General features: G+C 33.7%; 2 protein-coding genes and 1 long non-coding RNA gene across 3 annotated transcripts in view; all 3 read left to right on the top strand.

The window, feature by feature from the left end:
• LOC145330794 (uncharacterized) overlaps window positions 1-7208 on the top strand; it is a 28024-nt gene extending 20816 nt beyond the window's left edge. Inside the window, exons 13-14 of the mRNA XM_080175459.1 lie at window positions 5685-5753; window positions 6089-7208. Of these exons, the coding sequence (XP_080031585.1) occupies window positions 5685-5753; window positions 6089-6141 (122 nt within the window). The 3' untranslated portion in view covers window positions 6142-7208. The remainder of the gene's footprint in view (window positions 1-5684; window positions 5754-6088) is intronic.
• LOC145330355 (uncharacterized) lies at window positions 850-3141 on the top strand. Its single transcript, XM_080174989.1, has 5 exons — window positions 850-1039; window positions 1279-1335; window positions 1773-1813; window positions 2147-2282; window positions 2663-3141. Exons 1-5 carry the CDS (start codon window positions 850-852, stop codon window positions 2683-2685), a joined length of 447 nt encoding a protein of 148 aa, XP_080031115.1. The 3' UTR covers window positions 2686-3141.
• Window positions 2692-4733, top strand: LOC145330015 (uncharacterized). Its single transcript, XR_013883208.1, has 4 exons — window positions 2692-2746; window positions 3140-3224; window positions 3411-3476; window positions 4298-4733. It is a non-coding gene; the product is annotated as an uncharacterized LOC145330015 (long non-coding RNA).
• Window positions 7209-16988: the final 9780 nt, after the last annotated feature.

The raw sequence follows: 16988 nt of genomic DNA on the forward strand, positions 1-16988 counted from the left end.
TGTTCTGCAGCATTACACTTCTTACTACAGACACCAAACACTCTCTCCACACCATCCTGTTCTTGCGAAATAATCCCTGCAAAATACTGAGAACTATAATCTACATCCACAATAAAAAGATTAGGATTATCCCATTGAGGATAGCCTTTACACATTTCAGTCTTGAACATTTCCATAAATTCAGTCCATACTCTGTTCAACTCTTCTGTCCACTTTATTATAGTGTCATTCCTGTGACTATCCAACATGCACGACCTCTTGGCATAATCAGCAAAATATCCTCTGTAATAATTAGTAAATCCCAAAAATTTCTGCAACTCCTTCCCTGTTCTAGGCTTGCCCCAATCCTTAATCCGTTCCAGATATGCAGGATTCATTTTCAATCCATCGGCACTAATAATATGTCCCAAATAATGGCATTCTCTAGTCAATAAATCACACTTATCTAAATTTAATTTCAGGTTGACCTGCCGAAGAACTTGAAACAGTGCCTGCAGATGCTCTACATGTTCCTCTGGACTTGATGAAAACACGATCAGATCGTCCAAGTAGCTGATACAGAATCCATACATACCTGGCAAGATAGACAGCACCTTATCCATCAGAGCACAGAACAGGCTGGGTGCATTACACAACCCAAATGGCAACCTGTTAAACAAATACATCCTGTTTGCTGCACTAAAAGCTGTCAACGGTTTAGAGTCTTCATCCATAGTCATCGAATGGTAGGCCGCTGTCAAATCAAGAGTACTGAACACCTTGCCAGAACCCAGCTTCGTCAGATTATCCGAGATCAGTGGCAGCGGCCACGCCACCCGCTTAGTCACGTTGTTGAGGTTGCGGAAGTCGATGACAAACCTCAACTTAGCCTCTGCTCCAGGTGCAGCCTTCTTTTTCACAGCAAAGATAGGACTGGACCAATCCGAGAAACCCTCCTCAATAATGCCAGCATCCAGCCATTTGATCAACTGTTCCTTCAATTTAGCGTCGTACTCTGGATTCAAAGGAATATTTCTGGCCTTCACAGGTTTAGCTCCAGGTAACAATTCTATATTATATGTCATTAATCTACAATCACCAATATCTGAATCATTCATTGAAAAGATATCAAAATTTTCCAAACAAATTTTAATAATCCTGGGTTTCAATTCTGGATTTTCCTTAATCATCTGGTTTTCATCTAACTTCAACTTTTGAATAATAAACTGTACCCGTTCATGCATTTTTTGCCCCGACAACTTTTCTGGCTTATCCAATTCATTAATTGTTTTATTACAGGTAACATCTTGATTATCCATGATGAAACAATGCCCCATCTTCACATTTCTCAGCAAGGTAATAGGTTTTATTGACGCATTAACCACATTAACCACACAGGACCCATCTTTCCGTGGCTGATACACCCCCTCAATAATCATAATCCCATTGCCACTTGTCATCTTAGAAGAATTAGGGGACACGTACCAAAGCCCATCATTCTTTAATCCGGTCACATGCACCACAGCGGTAGATCCTCCAGGATAAAAAATAGTTTTATCCAGCAACTTCACATTATACTTCGTTGAATATAACTCTCCAAACCCACCCCCCTCCTTTATCCCTGGCAAGGTAGGTTTAGATGGAATTTCAGAATTCAATCGTCCGGACAAAATAGGAATTTTCTGTATCTCTGCCACCACCTGTTTCTGTAAACAGGAATTAATAGGAACAGATTCCCCACAAAATTCAAACTTATCTTCATCCAAACAAATATTAATTTTATTCTTTTTCAGGAAATCAGATCCAAGATTTACCAACCTACTCGTCACCTCAGGTACATAAAATATCTCCGTAAACACAGCTTGAGTTCCAGCAAATCTAAATTTCAACTCAACATATCCAATAATATTAACTTTCTTTAAATCTACTGAATATGCTGATAATTTAGCAGGACAAAACTCAACTCCATGTTTATCAAGAATTTCTCTAGATATCAAAGAATTAAAATTATTTCCTGTATCAATAATTCCTAACTCCTTCACCGGAATATCAGCCCCAGGCACAAGAAATTCTAAATCCGCACAAATAGGCATTTTCGTTATCTTCAAAAACTTCACAATCTCTTGAAAACACTAGTCATTATAATTAATATATCCATATATTTTAGATATACATCATTCCACTACACAGCAGTCAGCCCCTCATCTGTCACCAGCCGCCAACATACTGTTCAATTTATGAAATCCTGTACATCTCCCAAACTACCAGCATCACACAGCTACACTCCAAGTTTTTTTATACAGGTAAGCACCTCTCGAAGTATTCAACCTTGCATAGGTACTTATCAAAAAATAATATATAGTAGATATATATATATATATATAAATATATATATATAATGTTTTCATTAACACGATCACACCTTGACTGACGAATAAACAAGACAGTAATGCTTTATAAAGTTGAAAGCAATAATGTAAATACAAAACAGCAAAATTAACTATTTACAGTACTATAGCCTATATAATGAATATGAATAAAAGAACGATCTATAAATTTCATCCTAGAATGAGATTTATACATCAAATCAATCATATCCATTACATAGGATATTGCTGGAAATTGTTTCTGGCTATGTCAGCAATCATAGCCTCATACTGTTTCTCATCTCTGCTCTTTTCAGAATCCACAACAGGCCCCACCTGATTGCCCCACCTATCCACAACAGGCCCCACCTGATTGACTGTCTTCTTCAGAAACTGCTCAGGTATTACCCTATTATTAGGCACTCCAGGACCCTCTTTCTTTTCGCTACCGGCTGAGAAAAACTTAGCTTTGGTCTTTCCTATGCGAGAATCAGGAGCTGGCGGCTTGCCATCTCTCTTCTGCCAGCAACTAGCCACTACATGACCTTTTTTCCCACAATACCAACAAATCATAGTTTTAGCCTTCGAATTCAGAGCCCCAATCACGTTCTCAACCTGATCCCAAGGAATATCATCATCCCCTTCAATCCACGCATTATTATCGCCAATCTCAGTCCTGCCCTCCATATCAGATACATGCACTTCACTGATTACAGGCCTAGCTTTCACCTCCCTAGAATCCTCTAGCCTCAACCCTTCCATAGCCTGAGAATAACAGGACGTTACATTTTCAGGTGATACGTGTCCAGAACGAGCCCAGCTTACATAATGCTGACCTCTGCGAATCAAATAAGTCAAGAAAGCACTGTAATCTTCCAGGTAATGCATAGATTCAATGAAATTAGCCATATCTCTAGCTAAATCAGAAAACAGCAAATTCTTAGCCACATTATTATAGAAATCACGCCAAGATTGTCTAGAAATTTGACCAGGATGCATAAGCCTAAACAGACGCAATTTAGCATTGAAAAACGCATCCACATTCTGACCACTCTTTTGTTTCAGGGCGTAAAAGAATTCGGTAGCCGACTCTGTATCAGCAAAGGGTATCACCAACCTTCTTATCAACAGGTAATAACCTAAAGCACTTAAGGAAGCATTAGCCTCCGGCGTAATCAACCTCCCCATCTTCTTCCCTTTGCACTCAAAAATCCTATTGTACAGGATGTCCTTGAAAAGCATAGGATCCTCCAACTTTGCGAACCTAGCAACCCTCCATAAGGATAAGAAATAATCCTCAAAATCAATGTTTCCATCCCAAAATGGAGCATCCCGCACAAAATCACTATCCCACTTGACTCCTCTTACAAGACAAAACTCCTTAAACTGCTCCTCTACAGTCTGTTGGCTTACACTACCGCCGGCCACCTTTTTATAGGCCTTAAGCACTTCAGCCCTTTCCTCAATTAAAGGAAATATATCCAACAATTGATTTTCATATTCGGTCAGACAACTCTCACGAACATTCATCCAATTTCCATTCCCAACAGGACCTAAAAACTCAATCTGCGAAAACTTCAAATGTCCAGGAGCACTTTTCCCTCTTTTAGCCTCAAAATTTGTAGAATCCAATTTAGCCTCCACACTCAAACGATTAATAAAAGATGTATTAAACGAATCATCCCCCGTCGCCTTGACTGCAGATACACTAGCCCCCATACTTGTTTCATACAAAAAACCGCTAATATCCCCATCCACTGGCAATTGCGCCACCTTTTTCTTAATAGTAGCCAAATCAACATCATAACCTAACTTCTTATGCTCATCAGAGTTCTTAAACTCTTTCACCTTATTCTCCAGCCGTTTATTCGCCGCCGTTAACTTATCCACCTGATCTTTGACAGTCGTATGCTCCTGCAACATTGCCCTAACATAGTTTTTTATGCTTTCAGGCACAACGTCATTCTCCACCTCGCCCAACGCCAACTCCACATTCGCATTGGCACCTGCACCAGCATCCTCAGCCGCAGCATCCTCCTCCTCCCAATGTTCGGGAGTTCCATCATCATCCTGACTGTCATTCTCCCGAGGACGTTTAGGCGGCCGTCCACGCTTGCCTTCAGTTTTACCCCGCTCTCCTTTTTCTCCATCAGCCATATCCGAGCACTGGAACTAGATCCGCCGTGAAATTTAGATCAAAAGAGTTAAAGAATGAAATTCCACAGAAACCTGAAATATAAATCAAGTTAGAAATATAAAAATTAAAACAAAACTGTGAAAAATCCGAGATAAAAAAATATCTCAAAAAGTGAGTGACTTCAAACTAAACACCACTTCCCCCACCCTTAACTCAGCAGCAGGTCTAAATAACACGTAGCACAATAAGACTGCGCCAAATGCGATATAGACAAACAGCATAAGCTAATGATAGAGTAGACTTAATGTTCAATTCAAAATGCAATCAGATTTTTAAGTATTTATTATATTGGATTAAATGCAGTTTTTGAGTAAATAAGATTATATATTGATACTATATTTAGAAATGATTAAATATGTTAATAAGTCAAAACTACTGATTATTCAAAGCTGGATAGTTCTGAAGTAGCAGGATGTCTGTCTGTATATCAGGACACCAAACAACAGGATGACTGTCTGTTTAATTAATACAATGTATTAATTAACTATGCACTTTGAAGGGGTAGAATATCTGTCTGTGCAAACTATCTAAAGTAGTAGGATGTCTGTAAATAGCTGTATTGGTCTTAATAAAGACTCGAACCCAAACCAGATAATGTTCTGTGTTAGGACTCTCAATATCAACTGACTTAAATATATTTTCTCTTTATTCTCTCTGAGAGCAATTAAAGAGCAATTAAGAGTAACAATTAACATATGGTCTGCAAACTTAAATATATGACATCACAACATAAATATATGACAATATATAGAGAGGTTTTATAATTTTTAATATAATCTTTGCTTTTCTTGTCATAATTATGCGGTAACTCCTAGGGGATGAAAATTTAATTTGAAATTTTCAAATAAAATTTTCCCAAAAACGGCTGCATTTAAGATTTTATTGAAAAGTGAAATGAAGTTACCTTACCTAGGTTAATGAAATGCACTATGTCCCAATTTAGGTTCTCACACAAAAGTCAAAGCACCTTCATACGCACTGTGTTTGTAGATTATAATTAATTTTTGAAAAGTGTTGTCAAGGCTAGTTAAAAACAACCATTCATGGCTTTATAAAAAGTGCCCAAAGGTTTTAGCCTTAAACTTTGGGTACCATTATAATTTACGGTCCTTTTAACCCTAATTGTTTTACATATTTTTTAGCTGCAATACTTCCATTTGAAATATTTGTATTCTCTGACAGTAACACTTCTGATAAATCCTCTAAAACAGGTAATTTTTCATTTATTGCATCGTATTATAGACAGCTTTCTGCGGATATTAAAATAAAAAAATATAAGATTAAAACCAGTTTTGTTAGCCCCGAGGTTTCCTGACAACCTTTCCTTCTTATTTTTTAAATGAACTAAAATTCGGGGGGGGGGGCGGAGGCACCCTGCTAGAGTTAGGCATAGAATATAAAACTCCCCTCCTTTTTTCATTTCATTCCAAAAATAAGGGTAAGGAGGGGGTTAAATCAGTGATCAAAAGGCAGTTTGAGCAAAGGCACCGTATTTTGCTGATACTAAATATTTGTTAATTAATTTTTTAAAACTATTTAATTTTAGGATTCAACTTAAACTACAAGCAAAATTTGTGTGGAGGCCAGTCACAATTCTAGGATAGCTGCGCTTACTCTAACTGCTTCATTCTTGTTAAAAGCGAAGCTTTTCTATAATTAGGGTCGGGCCGTCCGTCCGTCTGGAACGGATAGCTTTTTTCGTTAATTTAGGCAAGTTATAATTGTCCTAACGATTTCAAATTTTGCATGGTGATTCCTGTAGTAAATAGGTACGATTAAGAAAGCATAGAAACTCTATAACCACTACCAGAATGTCCTTACGTCAATTTTAAACATGTTGTTTTTTTACTTTTTTAACAAAAAACTGGTATGTAATATAATTATCCGATTGATCTGACTTTTAGAGTTCTGTTCCTATTACAATATTATAAGCGAAGCATCTCTATAATCAAGTCCTAAGAATGTCAGTATGTCCTTAACCATTATTCTGTATTTAAGAATAATAATTTAATATAATTTTGTCTAAACTTGTATATTTATATTTTGAATATTCAGTTTTGACACTCTACAAAAGTTAATGTTCCTCTGTCGAACCTAGTAAAAGTGTCTCTGATTATGACGTAAAACAAATTAGCCAATGAGAGGCCACTATTAAATTTACCATTGGTCAATTACAGTGTATACTGGCCTCTCATTGGCGAATTTTTTTTACGTAATAAGAGTGTCAGAGTCAGACACTTTTACTAGGTTCTCGTCTGTCATGCCGTTTCAGAGCTTCGCTTTTATGGATGTTGTCATCCTTGTCAATAGATAATTTGTATAAATATAAAGAAGTGACAAAACTTACATTGTTAGATTTTTTAAAATTTCTCTTTAATTAAAAAATTTAATAATAATATTTGTATGATTGTATTTATATTGTAAAAAATGTCTTACTATGTAATAGATGTTAATGATATTATAACATGGGAAAAATTTTCATTAATTTAGCTTGCTAACATTGAACTTATGATTTGGTCAGTTCGTTCATCCCTTAGAAAGGAATGGGATGGGGTAAAGAGAGTGGAAGGGGGAAATCGTTATTTTAGCCCTCTACGTTTTTTACTTTCTTGGAGAACATGAAAATCTAGTGTAAGATCCAAATAATAATAAATCCATTTACTATGTATTGTCAATATTAATAGTGAACAAGGAAGCTTTTCTACAGTTTGCGCTTGTCTATTGGGTGTTTATAAATCTTATCGTCAACTTAATTAACTTAAAATTGTGTATGAAGATTCCTGTAACAATAATTACATTACAACTCTATGTTCGGTATCAAAAATCGAATATGTTCAGGGAGGTAGGGGACATTGAATTGGTAATAAGACTAGTACCAAAGTTTTAAAATCACGTTTTCTTATATGTTTATAGATTGATCTATTAAGTTGAGCGTCCAACCGTTCAACCAATTGTTTTAATCTTCAAAAGGGGTATTTATGTTGATCATAATTGGAACTGTTAAAACTAAAATGATGGTGTTGTATAGTACATATATATTAGACGTGTTACTCAAAATACACTTTTTAGAATTTAATTCTTCTGTTGATCTAAAAAGTTACTTTAGGGGCCTAGAAATAAATGTACAAAATTTAATCTCTCCATCTCTACTGGCTACCTAGCGCCAGGCCTATAAAAAATACAGATAACGGTAGCACTGCTGTTTTAACAATTTCTCAGCAATGAGCAGGTTTTTAGCTCTTCTGCCTATTTCAACTTTAACATATAAGGCCAAAGATATGATGTCAAAAAAAAACTTTTGTCAAAGTCTTCTCTACACCTAGCGCCGGTCAGTTTTGTAAATAGATTGTTGAAAAATGATACAAAAACAGACATCGCCAGCACTAGGTATGATTCAAAGATAGCACAGCATACTTTTGACACAACAATCTTAATCGCATTTTATAATTTTAAAAAATATGCAGAACACCTAAATTATCTCCAATCTCGTGTGCATTTGAAATTTTTGTATAAAATAACGGGATCTCAAAAATGTCCTTTTTAGAGGCCTGGCGCTAGGTAGAGAGATAAAATTTTGTACATGTATTTCTAGGCCCCTAAAGTGACTTTTTAGGTCAGCAGAAGAATTAAATTCGAAAAAGTGTATTTAGAGTAACAGGTCTAATATATATTACAGAACTTTGCTTTTGTTAATATTAAATATTCTCATCCATACTTCCCATTTTTATTGTGTTGATCTTATAATGATAATAAATAATATGCCAGTATGGCTTCGAAACCGCGCATTATCCGCTGGATTAGAACCGTTTCTTAGCTAAACCTTTGATTATAATGTATAACATCATATTACAAATAATTTCCTAAGAATATCAAAATAAAAATTATAAATTAATACCAGTGTTGTTAGCCCGGGCCTTCAGCCCCTCGTGGCTACCAAAACAGTTTTTTTTTTCTTATAAAATATCATATCCGCGGAAAGCTGTCTATAATACGATGCGATAAATAAATATTGATAGGTTATTTATTGACTTTGTTACATGTTACATTAAAACAGTTGGATGAAATATTTAAGTTTCTCATATATATTGCTTTTTTAACCTTTTCAAAATAGTAATCTAAATTTTTAAAATCTTTCTTATTTTTTATTTCTTTTTTCGTGCTTTTCCTCAAAGCGCATATACAGCTTCCACCTATTTATGCCCACCCATACCAAAAAAACTAACATTTGTTAAAACACTAACCTACGAAAAACCATCTCACACTCATTTTCTATTTATCTTTTATTGATTAACATCTAAAAAGAAAAAATCAACTCGCTTTTCCCCCTTCCCCCATTTATGTTAAAAAAATTAAATTCGTAGAGAGAAAAAAAACTCTTGCTCCTAACTGCTTTGAATCTACTTACATAAGAAATAAATATATTTCATATATTTGCCAATTATTGAATAAAAGATCATGACTATTTTGTTGTGAATCATTTAACCAAACTATTTTGGACAGGGTCTTTTTGTTGATATTCATCTAGCTGCTACGCCATAGCCTTTAGGGGCTCTGTATTCGAAGAGGCAGTGAGGTGATGAAAAAAAAGCTTACAATCTACTCAAGACTCAAATATGAAAATAGAATGGTCAAAACCATGTGAACTGTGGACTTATGAGAAGCTTCCCTTAAAGAGAAGACTTAATCGGTTCATGCGTTTTTGAGATCTTAAGCTTCAGACAAAAAACTTACTTTTTATAAAAGCGAAATAACAATAAGCAATATAATTAAAATAGTTTGAAAATAAAAAGAGTCATTGTTTGGCAGATGATAAATGGAAAATTTGATCCAATAAACTGCTTTTAGAATATTAATTTTCTTGGAACATTGCACACTGGTCCGGAGGGGTCAACAATTCAATTTTTCCTACCCATAAATTTAGACAAAAGTTGACCTGCCAGCCTTCAAAGACATCCTGGGCCACCTATATTTTAAATATCAACCCATGTTGATAATATGTTTTTTGAAATAATTTGGGGCCAAAGCTGCAGAACTCTAAAATCTAAGAACGTATTATTGACATTGTTAAATTGGCTATACTTGCTTAAATCTGATAAAATCAAATATCCGCATGTTGGAAATTGTCCAACTAAATTAATTCCTATATAAGTTCAAAAATTATTTATAACACAAAAAATGGTACAAAATGCAAAAATGTGTTTTTTTTTCTTAGTTTTTAAGATAAGGGTAAGTTTGGCAAAATTTTCTTATTGAGTACTCTCTGAGCTTTTCGCATGTTTATTAAAGAGAATTCGTTGATATTGTAATTGACTTCATATTTCACGATATATATGGCATCCGGTTTTGTTCGTTTTGTGCAATATCTTAAAAACTATTAGATCGATTAAATTTCATCGATGTTATAATTTAAAATTATTCCGAACGCGTAGAGGGGGGAAGGATCTATTTTTGCGGAGTAATATCTGAGAAACAAAATGAAAACATACGAAATAGCTAAATAGTATAAAAATCTGTTATATTTCATGTAGATTAGTTAAAATAAATTTCTAAATGTCAATTTTATTGTTTTATATTCATATAATTGATATTATTCAGCCTACTCTTTATGTGTCTTCGTAAGTCTGTCTGCTACCCTATGCGAGTACTTGTGTGTGTGTGTGTGTGTGTGTGGGTGTGTGTGTGTACTTAGACTGAGGTTATACAATACATAGTAATAACCGAGAATACATACACAAATTCAAAACATAAACGATTAACAAACGCATTCATTGGCGCGCTATAGCCTTTACTGCAGGAATAACAATTGATTAAACTGATTTTTAAATGGATTAAATCAAGACAATATAGATAAAATGATCAAGATATTAAAAAAATCGCGCAAATTTGAAATTTGCAGCTAGTGAAAAACTGGTTATACTTATAAAAATTTTTACTTCACATGATATTTAGCCAATGCAATTGTCTACAAAAAAGTATTTCAGAGTCTTCTTGATTTAACAACTCCTTCCCGCCCTAAATGTCCAATAAAACCTCGGGAACGGCAAAAATTAGACTTTAAAGGTCATTTTAACGGTCTTTGACCTTTGAGGTCATGTATTTTTTTTCTCATAAATGGACTCCCTGACCCCTAAAACCCCCAATTTGCTGTATTGGGCATTAAAATCGGCCAAGAGACGGCTGAAAACGAATTGTTGACCCAAAACTGCGTTTTCAGACCAGTGTGCATTGTTTTAAGAACATTATGAATTTTAATTTTGAAAATTTGTTTAAAAAATGTTATATTCAATATTCTAACCCTAATTTTTTTGGATGCCATAAAAAAGAAAAATACTTTAGAAGAAGTTACACTTCCAACATCAAATAGTTCTGATCCTAGATGAATCAATGTAATGTAATTGATTATATTTAGACTTTACTGATATATTAAACATATTTATTCAATTTTTAGCTCATATTTAAAAAAAATATGTTACTATCAGTAGAACAAGAAAAGGGGAAATCAATGTGACATTAGGTTTGTATATATCTATAATACAAAGTAGAACGATGTCTGTCCGTCTGTCCGTTGGCCTGCCTGTCCGTCTGTTCATCTGTCCGAAGTCTATGAAAAAATAGTAAATTGTGTATCCACTTACAGTAGAGATATTGATGAACAGCGGGAAGTCAATAATATTAACTCCTATTGAATTAGCAGTTTCTAAAATTAGTAAGTAGTCAAAGTTGTCGCAAATATGGGTATTAAATGATGAAATAGTAAATTCTATGTATATCTACCTGCAGTAGATATTGATGAACAGCGGGAAGTCAATGATATTAACTCAGTCCTATTGAGATATAATAAATTATATTACAACTTTATAACTCTTTTTATGCAGGGATCTTAACAGGGATAAGACAATGACCGATAAATTTATGTATATCCACAATGATTCTATACAAAATAACCCCGTCAAGAGATTACAATTAGTGGTTGAAACGTTTGGATACTCAACTTAATGACTAACCAATCAAAATTCTATAAAAGTCCACAACGTTGTTGAGTCGACGAATAAGAAAAGGTCATGAAAGCATTATTAAAAAAGTATTTTTTACAATAAACGTAAATATTAATATAGGGACAGGGGAAAAATTGTCGTCAATTAAGATTGCTAACATGGAACTCATTTATTTTTCAGTTCGTTCATCCAGTAGAAGAGGAGTATAAAAAGTATGTATGTGCATTTGTTTGATCTAAAACATATCTACCTATTTCCTTTAGTCTAAAAATAGATATATGATGTAAAAATAAACATTGCTTCAAGTATATTCATTTTTATTAATGAATATAGAAACAGAACAGGGATCTTTATGTTTATTATCAGCGGGCAATATAATTGTAACAAGATTTTTAGCAAAGAAAAATAATTAAGAAAAAATTTTAATAGGATTTCTAATAGATAAATTTTAATCAGTTGCGATTTTTAAAAGTTAAAACTTTATTTATTAATATATTACATACATTATAGTTATTTGTAGGGCTCGGCAGCCGCACGTCGGGTGCCAGTAAGCCTCAGGGAAATCACCTTTAACAATATTAAAAATCAGCCGGAAGTCTAAAACTGACCCAAATATGGCAATCACTCATTTAAAAAAAGTTAAACTGATTCCAATGTGAGGCTTAGTCGCGGCTGATGCGCAGCTGCCGAGCCGCGGTTATTTGGCTACTGTTCAAAATCGTCGGACTTCCATCCAACCCAAAGTATATATTTGCGCTCCTGATAAGGGGAATTTCCCAAAATACAATAATACTTGGAAATACCATAAATGAATAAATAAGTAATCAAATGAGTGCATGATTTATTTTGTTAGCATTTCTTTAATTATGCGTCTACCCTATAACTTATTCAGTCCGTCTTTCCATCCCTCTTTGTCTATCTATAATGCTACGAAGGAGATTAGATTTTTATGTGAAATTTTTTTTGTTTACTGTTGTATGTAATTATTAGCGAACAACGCTCCTAGCATCTAGTATTCGGTGGAGTATAGAAACAGGCTAAAACCAAACTTGCTTCGCTACATTTGGTTAATTTCCCCTTCAGTTCCATGATTAAGATGTTAAAAATAAGAATTAAAAAATTTAGTATTTTGAATATTTGAAAGAACTATATTTGAAAGAAAATGTATATAAGTTAAATAAATGTGCATATAATATTTATGCTCCTTTAATTAGTAATGAATATTTGTATAGTTATTGTACATTTTTATTCATAAAATATATTCTATTGTATTTCTTTCCAAGGCCAAATATTTAACAAGGACGACTTAATCCACAATATATTTAATTTTTCTTTAGAAAAATAAGTCATGATCATACAATATACAGCAATTCTGAATTTTCTTGCAGTCAAATGTAATATAATTCAAGGATTCAGGGGACTTTGGGCTGTTTATTACACTAGTCTCCAAAGTTTTATAATAATGTTTTCTTATTCGTTGGCTTAACAACTTTGAGACTTGTTTAATTTTGATTGGTTGATTCATTAAAATAGAGTATCTCAACGTTTCAACAGTATAGTCATTTAAATAAGGGATAATTTTGTTTATCTTCATTGGGGATGTACATCAATTTATCGGCAATTGTCTTATCCCTTTAGATCCCTGAATTTCAACACTGACAAATGCAAAACTTCTTTAACTTTTCTCAACTTAAAACTACTCTTATACTTTCCTATTACTTTTTTATGTTTGATATCTATAATACAAAGTAGAATGATGTCTGTCTGTCCGTCTGTCTGTCTGTCCGGCTGCCCGTCCCTTAAGATCTCGGTAACCAATGAACCGATCGGATTCTACTCTTCAGGGAATATACCTACTGGTCCTGTGGTGGTTTTAGGCTATTTTCTTGGGGGGTGGGACACCGCCCCCAACCCCCAAAAAAACAAAAAAATCCCCCCCATTTTTTTTTGCTGAAGATTCCCTTGGTCCTTTTACGAATTTCGCCAAACAAATTTTTGATCACCTCTTGGGGCAAAGCCCCTAGAGGCTAGAAGCGAAGCCGCTAGTGTTATATATTTAAATACTGATAAACCAATAACCAAAGAGCAGCTACGCTTTAAAAATGAATGTATATTATATTGATCAGAAATCAAATAAAACCATTAATACTTTTAATATGTCAATAATAAAGAAAAATATTACAAAGGATTATCAAATACACATATTGAATGCAGGGATCTAAAAGGATAAGAAAATTGTAGATAAATTGATCTACATCGGATACATCCCCAATGATTATACACAAAATTACCCTTCTGAATTTTATTATTAGTGAGTGAAGTTTTTGGACACTAAACTTAATGATCCAACCAATCAAAATTCAAAAAGTTATTAAACAAACGAATAAGAAAACTTTAGCATTAAACTTTAGGAACTGGTATAATAAACAGCCTAATGTCCCCTCCCTCCCCGGATTTTATGTTTAGTTTCATATATAAACTGCATAAAAAAATCATTATGCTAAGGGTGACAAAATTCTTCAAAGCGAAGCCTAACAAATCAGACAAAGATAATCATAAAGTAATAGCAAATTTCATATTCAAGAAACTTGTCGTAAAATTGCTTAAATCAAAAATCTCAAAATTATACAAACATAGATTATACCCTATTTTTACAAGAATCTTCATAGACGTAACCTTCATGTAGAAGAGCTTTCAAAAAGTCCACTTTTACTGAATGTTTAACATAGAAAAGTCCTGCAACAATACAATTATTTTTTTGGTTGTTTTTATTAAAAGCAAAGCTTTTCTATAATTAGGGTCGGTCCGTCCGTACGTCTGTCAGTCCGTAACGGATAGCTATTTTCGTTAATTTATGCATGTTAGAATTGTCCTATCGATTTCAAACTTTGCATGATGATTCCTGTAGTAGTTAGGTACGATTTAGAAAGCATAGCAACTCTATAATCATTACCAGAATGTCCGTACGTCCATTTTAAACATGTTGATTATTTTACTTTTTTAATAACAATTTTTTATGTGATAAAAACATCCGATTGATCTGATTTTTTTGATTACTGATTCCTATTACAATATTATGAGCGAAGCATCTCTATAATTAAGTATTAAAAATGTCAGTATGTCCTTAAACAGAATTCTGTATTTAAGAAGTTTTGCAACAAATTTACGTTGGTATAATTTTGTCAAACCTTATATTTTCATATTTTGTATATTCAGTTCTGACACTCAACAAAAGTTAATGTTCGTCTGTCATATCGTTTCAGAGCTTCGCTTTTATGGATGTTGTCATCCTTGTTCCATAAATTAACTTTGGAATTCTGAAATGTCAATGATTATTATTAAAATTTTGACTAAATTTACTTTCTTCTTGCAACCTTGATTATCTAATGCGGCTGCAGCTGATTATAATGTTGTGTTTGTTGCTGATGTTGGCTTTAGAATGCTGTGGCTTTTCCTCCATGATTCTTCCTCCAAGATTCTGCCTTCATGATTCTTCCTCCATGATTCTTCCTCCATGATTCTTCCTCCGTGATTCTTCTTCCATGATTCTTCCTCCATGATTCTTCCTCCATGATTCTTCCTCCATGATTCTTCCTCCATGATTCGTCCTCCATTATTCTTCCTCCATGAAAGGATGGCTTACAGAACTGCGATTCTAACAGTCAGGCGAATGGGGCGCTTTGCAGAGGAATGCGACTGACAGATGGCTGATAATAAATTTGATATACAGGCTAAGATCGATGGGTTGACTAGCTGATAAAATAAATTAATAGAGGGGATACGAGTTATATGTAACTCTTCCCACGGGGTGGGGACCCTTGCCGACTTTTGATTGGGTCTTTGAATATAAGTCAAAGGCGTCGAAAATATTAACAGAGCCAAGTCGCTATAATTATTTAGTAAGAAATTTACTAGCAGACGAAAAAGGTCTTCACCACTTAGGCCAGGTAGTTGTCAGAGTTATACATCTATACTTATACATTTATTATAAGCCGCGAGTCATTCATATTTTGTTAAATTTTCAAATGAACAATATATTGTATATTTTAGTTTTAAAGTACAATAAAATACACCAAAATTTTAACATAATTAAAACAAAAGCTTATAAAACCTAAATTCTCAATTTATAAGTATGAATAACACAAATTAACCAATTTTAAGCATAGTTTTATAAAATTAACATTTTGGAAAGTTTTACAATATTTGTCAATCTATAATACAAAGTAGAACGATGTCTGTCTGTTTGTTTGTCTGTCTGTTTGTTTGTTTGTAGCGAAGGATCTCGCTAACCGCTGAACCGATCGGGTTATCCTTTACAGGGTAGCATCTCATAGGTCCCGGGAAGGTATATAACTATTTTCTTGGGGGGTGGGACACCCCTAACCCCCCCAAAAAAATGAAAAATACCCCCCTTCAAATAAAATATTTTTTTTTTAATTTTCTTTAAAATCTAAAACACGAAAAATTAGTTTAATAAAACCTCTTGGGACAAAGCCCCTAGAGGCTAGGGGCGAAGCCGCTAGTTTGATTAAAAGACAATGGCAGATAATCAGAGAGAGAGGTGACTATGAGCTAGGTATTACATTAGTCCCCAAAGTTTTATAATAACGTTTTCTTATTGAGTGTTAAACGTTTCAACCCCTAATTTTAATCTAGAGAAGGAAAAATTTTATGTATCATCATAGGGTTAATTATGTACATCAATTAATCGGCTATTAAGTCTTATCCCTTTAGATCCCTGCAGATTATGTAACCATTGAACCTGCCCTCTAACTTTTGCACTAATCCTGACTAACAATATTTACTAGCTTTTAAAGGTAAAATTGCTTTAGGTTAATTAAATATCTATAAATTCATTGTTTTAAAAGTAACACGATGTCTGACTTTGGGTTTGTATGTTTGTAGCGAAGGATCTCAACAACTATTAAACCAATGTGGTTTTCCTATACAGTTACACTTCCGTAAAAAATGTAAAACTTTTTGGGGGCAGAAAACCTCCAAAAATATTTCACTCCAAGTAATTTTTTTCCATAAAACAAAAACTATTAGCGTTTGATCAACTCCCTTCCCCACCCTTCCCCTCCTCTTTACTAAAGTACTCTCAAGGCCTCAAGAGGTGAATCCGCTTGATTATGAATAATTAGCAAGGTATCTTAATTTGAACGTTAAGAGTTTAAGTTCTTAATTTCAAGTAGCTTCATATAATTCCTATTAAAGATGTTTTTATGCTACTTTTTATTTCAAATGTAAGTCTTGGCATTGTTTTAGGCTATTTTCAACCCTCCCTTTCCTAGAACCTAAGGCGCAGCCACTAATACAATATAACGCAATAGACAATTTATGCTTTATTTCTCCACCCTAAAAATATACCAAAACCTGCTACATTCCAACAAATAAATATCCCCTGCATGTTTGATATATAATGAAAAATTAAACTATCTTATTTTTACA

This window comes from Acartia tonsa, chromosome 10 (assembly GCF_053477335.1).
Source record: "Acartia tonsa isolate MP-2025a chromosome 10, ASM5347733v1, whole genome shotgun sequence".
Taxonomy (NCBI): domain Eukaryota; kingdom Metazoa; phylum Arthropoda; class Copepoda; order Calanoida; family Acartiidae; genus Acartia; species Acartia tonsa.

What these genes read in the sequence shown, in the direction of transcription:
- LOC145330355 (XM_080174989.1), top strand. Translation starts at nt 850, where the DNA reads ATGACAAACCTCAACTTAGCCTCTGCTCCAGGTGCAGCCTTCTTTTTC. An exon ending in CAACCTACTCGTCACCTCAG is followed by an intron (nt 1,814 to 2,146) that starts GTACATAAAATA and finishes CATATATTTTAG; the next exon opens with ATATACATCATTCCACTACA. An exon ending in CTCCAAGTTTTTTTATACAG is followed by an intron (nt 2,283 to 2,662) that starts GTAAGCACCTCT and finishes TGCTCTTTTCAG; the next exon opens with AATCCACAACAGGCCCCACC.